The sequence below is a fragment of the Littorina saxatilis genome, linkage group LG6, assembly GCF_037325665.1.
Source record: "Littorina saxatilis isolate snail1 linkage group LG6, US_GU_Lsax_2.0, whole genome shotgun sequence".
Lineage (NCBI taxonomy): Eukaryota > Metazoa > Mollusca > Gastropoda > Littorinimorpha > Littorinidae > Littorina > Littorina saxatilis.
In genome coordinates, this window is record NC_090250.1 from 6,462,063 (window position 1) to 6,472,814 (window position 10,752).

A 10,752-nucleotide genomic window follows, 5' to 3' on the forward strand; every position below is an offset into this window, starting at 1 on the left:
GCCATTGTGTCACCAGCCACTCTGATACCAAGACGGGATGCTCAGCACTACATAGGGCGAATCGTGCCCCACAGTAGTCACATCACTATAATCCCTGCAGGCCATTGTGTCACCAGGCACTCTGATACCAAGACGGGATACTCAGTACTACATAGGGCGAATCGTGCCCCACAGTAGTCACATCACTATAATTCCCGCAGGCCATTGTGTCACCAGGCACGCTGATATCAAGACGGGATGCTCAGCACTGCATAGGGCGAATCGTACCCCACAGTAGTCACATCACTATAATCCCTGCAGGCCATTGTGTCACCAGGCACGCTGATTTGATTTGATTTGATAGCTGTTGCTTTTTGGGTCCAGCGGACCATATAGGCCAAATCAGGACCCCAGGCACGCTGATATCAAGACGGGATGCTCAGCACTACATAGGGTGAATCGTGCCCCACAGTAGTCACAGCGCTATAATCCCTGCAGGCCATTGTGTCACCAGGCACTCTGATACCAAGACGGGATGCTCAACACTGAATGTTGACGTCAGCAGTACATGCGCTGTGGTGCTAAGGAGCTCCGCTCACATCTTCAGCAGAACCGACGACGCACTGCGTATTATCCCAGCCCGCTACACCTTGCATGAAAGGAAAACAGGCAATATTTTCTGGCCACAGGTGTCCTTAACCTGGACAGGGTAAACCGTGACCATCCTCATCCCGATGTCTCACGCATAGATGATGTCTGTTGACACATCTCTGTCTGACGGCAACAAGGGTTACGACAGCAGCCTGGTGACATTACCGAGGAGATTTATTATTCGGACACGCTGGCCACTTAGCTTCTTCTTCCAATAATGTTCGGCGATCAATGAATTGACCATTACTAACATGTTGGCGAAGTGCAAGTGTGTGTCCTTAACATAAAAAAAATATAAAAAAAATAAAAAAGATAAAAGGAGAAAAAAATAAAATAAAAAATAAAGATAAAAAAAAATAAAAGAGGTGGGGCAGGGGGAGGGCGGTTACTGTGCCTGTATGGCCCTCATTGCCCTCAAGCAGAAGACAAACGTTGACACCTGCAGAGCGACTATTTGGGCCCATGCGTTCGTGTGTGTTTGTGCGTGCGTGCGTCCGTGTGTGTGTGTGTGTGTGTGTGTGTGTGCGTGTGTATCAGTGCGTGTGTTAGTCCGTGCATGCGTGTGTGTGCGTGTGTGTGTGGATGGGAGGGTGTGCGTGTCTGTCCGTGGGAGCCAACACGGTCCAACGTTTGAATGATCCGATGTTCACACAGACCTCTCAGTCAAATTATGCTGAGCACGACAGTTTGAACTTTGACAGAAGAATGTACCCCATAGACTATAGACTACAGACGGTCAACTGAGCTGTCCGCGTTGTGACCGTCCCTCGCTGTAAGCCCCAGCACAAACACACAGTAGACAGCGCAAGTTCAATCCCCCAGGCCTTTCACCATCAATGACAGCTCGTAACGCTCCCGTAACACCCCATCTGTAGTCTAGCGAGAGTGGGGGAGGGTTACAGTGAAACACCCCCTTCTAAGACCTTACTTTTTACATTTAGTCAAGTTTTGACTAAATGTTTTAACGTAGAGGGGGGAATCGAGACGAGGGTCGTGGTGTATGTGTGTGTGTGTGTGTGTGTGTGTGTGTGTGTGTGTAGAGCGATTCAGAGAAAACTACTAGACCGATCTTCATGAAACTTGACATGAGAGATCCTGAGTATGGTATCTCTAGAGGTTTTTTTTAAAATTTTGATAAATAGCTTTGATGACGTCATATCCGGCTTTTCGTAAAAGTTGAGGCGGCACTGTCATGTTCTCATTTTTTAACCAAATTGGTTGAAATTTTGGTGAAGTAATCTTCGACGAAGCCTGGACTTTGGTATTGCATTTCAGCTTGGAGGCTTAAACATTAATTGATGAGTTTGCTCATTAAAGTTGTCATTAAAATAGATTTTTCGCAAACAGATTTTAAATTGATTGCATCGTATTCTTCATCATATTCTGAATCTAAAAATATATACATAAGTCATGTTTACTCTTAAAATGTGATCACAATTAACGAAAATAGATTAATTAGTCTTACAATAAAAATTTAAGAAATCGATCCAAAAATGATTTCATCTTATTCTTTATCATTTCCTGATTCCAAAAACATATAGATATGATAGGTTGTATTCAAAACAAGCTCCGAAAGTTAACAAGAATACAGAAAAGCGCGCTTTTCTGCTTAGCACAAAACGCTACCGCGCTATTCTGGCGTGTTAATTTCACTGCATTTTGCACGTGGAAGGTGAGCGATTTCCTTCTCGCGGGGATTGACGAAGCTGTACTGTCTTGGTGAAAAACTACAGTGCGTTCAGTTTAATTCCGTAAGTTTGACAGTTTGACTAAATGTAGTAATTTCGCCTTATGCGACTTGTTCAGACTTTCTGTTCATAGCGTCTGTAATTGTTGCCTCTGTTTTAAGACTCCCTCCTTTTTGAGACCTGATTTTCTCCGATGTTTGAAGGTCTTCTTCTTCTTCTTCTTCTTCTGCGTTCGTGGGCTGAAACTCCCATGTACACTCGTGGTTTTTTTTGCACGAGTGGAATTTTACGTGTATGATCGTTATTTACCCCGCCATTTAGGCAGAAATATGCCGTTTTTGGAGGAAGCATGCTGGGTATTTTCATGTTTCTATAACCCACCGAACTCTGACATGGATTAGAGGATCTTTTTCGTGCGTACTTGGTCTTGTGCTTGCGTGTACACACGGGGGTGTTCGGACACCGAGGAGAGTCTGCACACAAAGTTGACTCTGAGAAATAAATCTCTCGCCGAACGTGGGGACGAACTCACGCTGACAGCGGCCAACTGGATACAAATCCGACTGAGCTACATCCCCGCCCTTTGAAGGTCTTAAAATGGGGGTTCCCCTGTGCACTTTTACAGGGGTGGGGGGTAGGGGTGGGGACAGGTGAAAGACCAAGGGGGCTGCGGGCATCTGACAGACGTGAGTGATGGACATAACAAATCGTGCCGGGGACACATGCCCGACTTGCCCCACCACTATGTATATATATATCTGTATGTTTGGTTGTTAGTATGTTACTCTGCGGGTCAATTCATAGGGGGCGCGAGTTTGTTGACTGTCATTGACTAATGATCGAACCCTGTGTGTGTATGTTTATGTATGTATGTGTGTGTGTGTGCGTGCATGTGTGTGTGTGTGTGTGTGTGTGTGTGTGTGTGTGTGTGTGTGTGTGTGTGTGTGTGTGTGTGTGTGTGTGTGTGTGTGCGTGCATGTGTGTGTGTGTGTGTATGAGTGTGTTTGTGCTGTATTCTGTTTATCTCCTTGAGTAACCAATATTTGTGTGCAACAATGGTTAAAAACATGGAATGTAAAAGACAAACCCCCCCTGTGAAAATTCACATCCCATGCCCGCCATCAAACGACAACAATCACAAATAAGTCTAACCGACACTGACAGGGATGCCTTTTGGAAAACCAACAAGTTGGGAGCAAAAGCTGTTCATTAACCTATCATCTAAGATAGTTCCATCACAAGACCTGTTGAAGATCTAGGAATAACCTAGAGGGCCCAGATTAAAAAAAAAATCCAATGTTTCAAATTACCAGACTGACTGTGTTTTTTTCCTACTGACACTACAACTTTTTTCTGACTCTCAAAAAAAAAATTCAAATGACAACACTCGATTTGCACTCTTCTCTGACACCAAAGGAACACACAGACCTAGCTGTTTACCCCCATAAGTGTTTTGGAGTAATGCTCAGCCCCAAAAATAGTAATCCTGGCACAAAAATAGTAATCATCCAGCATTCGTCGCCAATTACAACGCACATGACAACTGTGTCTGTGAAACGCAATCATGCACATGTATATATCCATCATTCACAAACAAATCACATCAGTCAGTTTTTGTAGTCATCATAATTTCAAAGAAGATCACATCAAAAGCACATGCATCACTGATTTTTTTTTCCTTTTGCTCGTAGTAGGCCTTTTTCAGTGTGTCAAGCGCTTCTCTACTGTACTTGCGCTTGCCAAATGAGTGAGGGCGAGACTTCACCACTAGAAGGCTCTCCAGCGTCTCATCAGACAGACATGATCTCTTGTCAGTCCTGTGCTTTTTCACCCCATTTTGCCATTGAAAAAACCTAATGCCAAACATGTGAATTAATAAATAAAAATTTGTTTTTTTATTTTTTTAACTTTTTTTTTTATTTATGAAAATCGTAGTCTTGACACGGATAGCGGAATGGCGTATTTTTTGCAGAAAATCGTAATAAATTACGCCAAAATCGTAAGGGTAAACAGGTCTGAACACAGCTCACACGATTTCCGACCATTAAAAAGCCACATGCGCCTGTGTAAACAAAATTGAAAAAACTTCCAAAAAATTAAAAATAAAGGAACGGACCTACCAACCCTACTTTTTTTACATTTAGTCAAGTTTTGACTAAATGTTTTAACGTAGAGGGGGGAATCGAGACGAGGGTTGTGGTGTATGTGTGTGTGTCTGTCTGTCTGTCTGTGTGTGTGTGTAGAGCGATTCAGACCAAACGACTGGACCGATCTTTATGAAATTTGCCATGAGAGTTCCTGGGTATGATATCCCCGGACGTTTTTTTTCTTTTTTTCGATAAATACCTTTGATGACGTAATATCCGGCTTTTTGTAAAAGTTGAGGTGGCACTGTCACACCCTCATTTTTCAATCAAATTGATTGAAATTTTGGCCCAGCAATCTTCGACGAAGGCCGGACTTCGGTATTGCATTTCAGCTTGGTGGCTTAAAAACTAATTAATGAATTTGGTCATTAAAAATCTGAAAATTGTAAAAATAAACAAATGTTTTTAAAACGATCCAAATTTACGTTTATCTTTTTCTTCATCATTTTCTGATTCCAAAAACATATAAATATGTTATATTCGGATTAAAAACAAGCTCTGAAAATTAAAAATATAAAAATTATTATCAAAATAAAATTTCCGAAATCGATTTAAAAACAATTTCATCTTATTCCTTGTGGGTTCCTGATTCCAAAAACATATAGATGTGATATGTTTGGATTAAAAACACGCTCAGAAAGTTAAAAAGAATAGAGATAAAGAAAAGCGTGCTATCCTTTCTCAGCGCAACTACTACCCCGCTCTTCTTGTCAATTTCACTGCCTTTGCATCGAGCGGTGGACTGACGATGCTACGAGTATACGCTCTTGCTGTAAAAATGCAGTGAGTTCAGTTTCATTCTGTTAGTTCGACAGCTTGACTAAATGTTGTAATTTCGCCTTACGCGACATGTTTGGCCTTGTCATCGGAAACAAAGCAGTCTATTTTTTGTCTCAAAAGACATTTGCTCATCCCTCTGGGCTCTTCTTGTGAGAGACAAAAACCAATCAATATTGGCCAGCACGCTCATTAGCACCAAAGCAAGAAGCTCAGAGGAAAGCAATTAGGTCTTGCTGTGGCTGCTCTTTGCCATAAGACTGTAAAGAGAAAGGGAGGAAGTAGCCACAGCTACAATGAAGCATTGCACGTGCAGCAGAATAGGTTGAGCTACTATAGCGTAGAGTCATTCACTGGAGGAGTAAAAAATGGGGTTGAAAAAATAGACATGTGTGTGCATACGCATGTCTGCCTCAGAGTGTCTGTCTGCACGACCATGTCCCAGAGTGTGTACATTCATATATATGTGAGAGTGTGTTTGTCACAGTGTGTGTGTGTGTGTGTGTGTGTGTGTGTGTGTGTGTGTGTGTGTGTGTGTGTGTGTGTGTGTGTGTGTGTGTGTGTGTGTGTGTGTACATACGCCTGTGTATGAGAGAGAGAGAGAGAGAGAGAGAGAGAGACAGAGAGAGAGAGATAGAAAGAGAGAGAGAGAGACAGAGAGAGACAGAGAGAGAGACAGAGGAGAGAGAGACAGAGGAGAGAGAGAGAGACAGAGAGAGAGAGAGAGAGAGAGAGAGAGAGAGAGAGAGAGAGAAGGAGAGAGAGAGAGAGAGAGAGAGAGAGAGAGAGAGAGAGAGAGAGAGAGAGAGAGAGAGAGAGAGAGAGAATAGAGGACACGGTCACATTCATCCTTGCAGATTAAGTAAATACCCAGTCCCCTGGAACCCCAGCAGGTCATTGCTTTAATGGAATTGTTGGTGTCACTGACCACAGCAGGGGAGTCCTGAACACTCTTTTAGAATCTTTACCAGATGTCAGTGGTAGTTCTGGCTTCTGTTTCTCTAATTGTCACTGTACACCAACAATAAATAACAGCTCCAGGCTTTATGTGGTATGTGGGAGGTGTGTTTATAACCTGCCCTGTTATATAGTGCTATATATCTTATGTAAAAACAATGTCCTGTCTGTATTAATGTTATGTACCACGCCTGAATTTCTCTATGAGATAATAAAGTATTCTTATTCTTATTCTTATCAACACCAGAACCGATACTTCACTTTATGCCATTAATTCTCTCACGTACAGAAAAAGTAGTTCTAAGGCCAAAAAAAAAATTAGGTCTGTTTACTGTAACATAGACCAAAAAGATCGGGTCGGTAGGTCGGGATTTTTTTTTCTTCAAAAAACCATATTTTTACGTTATTTTGCCAAAAAAACAACAGATTTTTTTTCCCAAATGCCAAAAAAAAAGTCTAGGGTCGCGCGAAAAAAATAGGGTCGGTCGGGTTACCGTAAACAGACTATTTTTGGGGGGGGCCTAACTTCTATCATTTCTGTAATTTAGTTTAAGCATGAAACTTAGAGCAAATAAATATCTTTCGCTGGGTCAGTGGGTAACACTCTCTTCTCTATGATACTTTCCTTTCCTTACTGTAATTGGCCCTCACTCGATTTCATCACTATATTTAAGTTTTAACCTGATTTCAGTGATTAGCAAAATCATGCACCAATTAGAAAAATAATATCCTCACACAAAAAATCCACAAAAACAAACTGTAAATTTCCGAGTTTTAACTTGCAAGATGCTGCACCAACAAACTGAATTCGGAATCCAGATGCGCGAGCAAGAAAAGTCAGACCAATCAGTCCTGATCCATTCTTCAAACAGTCCAATTGTTATCCATCAATCATGAGTGTGCATGTGTGTGTCAACTGCAGGCAACCCCCAAAATTAAGATGTTCTCGCCTGTACAGTGGAACCCTCACTTTAAGACCCCCTCCCTTTTAAGACCCCGTTTTATCAGATTTTCACTTCATAAGACCTAAAAAATAAAAAATAGGTGTGGTTACGGTAACCTGACCTACCCTATTTTTAGGGGCTGACCCTATAACTTTTTTATTACGTTTGTCAAAAAAAAAACCAGTGCAGAAAACGCAATGAAAGCGAAAGCGCTTGAGTCACACTTATTTCCCTGTCAAGTAGGTTTAATTTGTACACATTAATTAAAAAAAAAAGTAAAAAAAAAAAAAAGTGATTGCCTACCTTCCTACCCTATTTTTTTGGCTATGTTACCTTAACCACACTTTTTTTTTTGTTTTGCCTAATGATGCAAACGGCACACTCACCAACATCTGTTCAAATCTTTCGTTGACTTCGAACTCGGCCATGGCATCAACGTCCAATGTATCCGGGAAGGGATCTCCATTGGATCCCCCAAACCCGTGATCGTCCACAGGCTGGCGAGGCGCTGAAGACGTACTCTTTTTCTTGTCGGATTTGCCCAGTCGGAAACCAGCCCCCATCTTGTCGAGCTGAAAAAGGTCAAAATGGGAATGAACAATGTTTAACTAATTAATCATTAATGGTAAAACTAAAAGCACAAAATCAGCATCACCGAGGGAAGATCTGCAAAGAATAAGTTGAATCAGTAAAATAAAACTAAATTGTGAAAGCTTAGTCAGAATTCTCAGTCTCACCATGTACTGTTATGAACAAGTAGGGAGAGCAGTGAGACTAAGGCCCAAAAAAAAGATAGTCTGTTTACGGTAACCCGACCGACCCTATTTTTTTCGCGCGACCCTACTTTTTTTTGGCATTTGGGGAAAAAAAAAAAAAAATCTTGTTTTTTTGGCAAAATAACGTAAAAATATGTTTTTTTGGAAAAAAGAAAAATTAAAAAATTAAAAATCCCGACCTACCGACCCTATTTTTTTGGCCTATGTTACCGTAAACAGACCTTTTTTTTTTTTTTGTGCCTAATAAGAGTACATGTATACTAAATGTACCATCAAGACACCCCAATTTAAAATTCCCTCCTTTTTATTAATTTTAAGACCTAATTTTCTCAGACATTCTGTTCAAAACAACTGTAAAATGACTCCCATTTTAAGACTCCCTCCTTTTTAAGACCAGATTTTCTCAGATTTTTTGAGGTCTTAAATGGGGGGCTCCACTGTAAATAATGCGAATGGACTTGGTTTCCCTGTAAAAGTCTATAATATGACAAAAAGTGGCGCAACCACTGCCTAAACTTCCTTAAAAGTTACACAACAACCCTGTTTTCAGGTGATAATATCTTACTTCAAGTTTCAACTAGTTCAACTAAAAAAGACAGAAGAACTTTTATCAAACACATTATCAAACACTTTTCAATGTTACTACTTCTTTGTCAGTGCCATTTCAATGTCAGAATTAGGCTGAGAATTGTTTTTAATGTTTCCAATTCCCAGATTGAGACAAACCTGATTTTTTCCCTCGAACCCAGAACTTTTTTAGCCCCTTCAAAAAAAAATAATAAAACAAGTAGGAATCTAAAATTGACAACATTGTATACATGTACTTGATTTTGCAGACTTCACAAGGAAAATTGCTCTTCTCCTACACCCAGGGGACACAGCTCGCATGATTTTCATCCAAATAAAAGCGGCACATGCCTTTTATGAAAAACAAACTTTATTAATAATTTTTTTAAAAATTATAATTAAAAACTAAAAAAGTAACCAGCCTACTGACCCATATTTTTTGTTTGCCTTGTCATCGGAAAAGATTTTTTTGGGTGCATTAGGTGTCTACACACATTTGCTGACAAATATGATATATTGTCATAAGTCTGTAGAAGACACGTGTACACACACACACACAAAACAATACTCACACACACACTTGCGTATCATCAGCCATGTTTTTGTTGTTAATTTGGTGACCGGGCCAAGACATTTGCACAGATTACCATTACGCTGTTTATATTATCACATTAAGTTGTAACACTTGAGTGATATAGTTTATTCTTCCTGGTACTGGGCTTCACTGAAGCAAAGCGAACTGCTTGACCTACTTCTACTTGCATTGTGCAGTCACTGTTGCTGGTGTCTAGAAGCAGAAGTAGAATGGCAGAAGTATAACTATAAGTATAAGTACAACAACTGCCATTAATGTTATTATTTATATATTAGTGAACATTGAGTTAACACTAACTGCAGATTGGCTAATGATAATCACGATGACACCCCCTCCTTATTTCCGTTAAATGATTGCAACAATAAAGTGTACAATCTAAAATCGACTGATGTTGCTTGCTGTTTTGCATCACAGTTTAACTTAACAATGTGTGTCAGCTGATGTCTCAAGAGTCAAGTAACTGCTTTAAATTGGAAGCAGCTTGTGGAGTGAGTGTTATCTCTGTCAGTGTCACGGAAGATCTGTTAGTGTTAATAATTGGAGTTCTGTTAGAAACAAGGACCAGATGTAATCATTGTATATTCCATGAGATTGACTGTAATCACACTGAAACAGTGAAAGGATGAATGAACCGTGACAGTCATTTACACTAAGGACACAGTGTCCAGATACATATGTTGTAGCCCCCTTCAGTTATGCCTTATGAAGTTTAGTTATGCTGATGGGGTCTATGTCGACCAAAAGAGAGGGATTCCCTGTAGGTGGAGTTCCTGGAGGGGGATTCCCCGTATACACGGAATCCCACAGGGTGGAGTTTTTCAATAAAACTTGCAAACCATACTCAAATTTCTAAGAAATATCAAAAATGATTGAAAAACATCAAATTCTACCGAAGTCGCCAAGCATCACGTGACTTTCAGCGATATCGGCGACACGCTACAGGAACTAAATCCTGTGGTATTCCCTGTATACAGGGAATCCCTCTCCAGGAACTCCACCTACAGGGAATCCCACTCCTTTGGTCGACATAGACCCCATCTGCTTTAGTTATGGTCATCAAACTGATTCAAACTCAAAGAGAGGACATTGGACTTGGAGACAGACACACAACTCATGACCCGTGGACTTAGATTGCATAGAAACCCCTCCCAGGAAGTACACAGAAGCTGAAACTACGTGAAGCGTGCCACAGCCACCTACTGTGCTACCAAGGGAGTCAATTTCAAAGGGGAGTGTGTCATTCCAGTCACCGAAGGCGAAGTCGGGGACACTTTCAAATTTCCATCCAACAGTTTCTTCAGTGTGGATACTTACGAGGCTGTTCCGCTTGTCTCCTTTTCTTTTATCCATGTTTATTTTGGAAATTCAGCTCCTGGTCCCGGCGGACGTCTTTATTTACAACACATGTGTGTTGTTGACAGATGACGGTAGCTCCTGGGACGGAATCACTCACCACAGATCACCAATTATCGTGTAGTTCGTCTGCTTCTGTCCCACTTTAAATTCACAAGAAATGCACTGTTAATACAAACTCACACTGATAATTCTTAAAATATTAAATCAACATTAATGTGTGGAGAATATCCAAGGGAAGACGTCCCATAAGAAGAATCACACAGTGGAAATCCGTTCCACTTCCCAGTTTAGTCATCCCTTTTCCGCCATTTTTAC

The 10,752-nt window shown here is 40.8% G+C and overlaps 1 protein-coding gene across 3 annotated transcripts in view; it reads right to left on the reverse strand.

Annotated features, from left to right (window-relative positions):
• The window catches only part of LOC138968364 (protein diaphanous homolog 2-like), an 85,279-nt gene extending 74,530 nt beyond the window's left edge, over positions 1–10,749 (reverse strand). For 2 of the 3 annotated variants that reach the window (XM_070340915.1, XM_070340916.1), the window contains exons 1-2: positions 10,396–10,748; positions 7,530–7,715 (exon numbers count right to left, since the gene is read on the reverse strand). In XM_070340915.1, the coding sequence (XP_070197016.1) occupies positions 7,530–7,715; positions 10,396–10,431 (222 nt within the window). In that variant the 5' untranslated portion in view covers positions 10,432–10,748. Of the gene's footprint in view, positions 1–7,529; positions 7,716–10,395 lie in introns of all 3 variants that reach the window. The other variant, XM_070340917.1, reaches the window with a different exon arrangement.
• Positions 10,750–10,752: the final 3 nt, after the last annotated feature.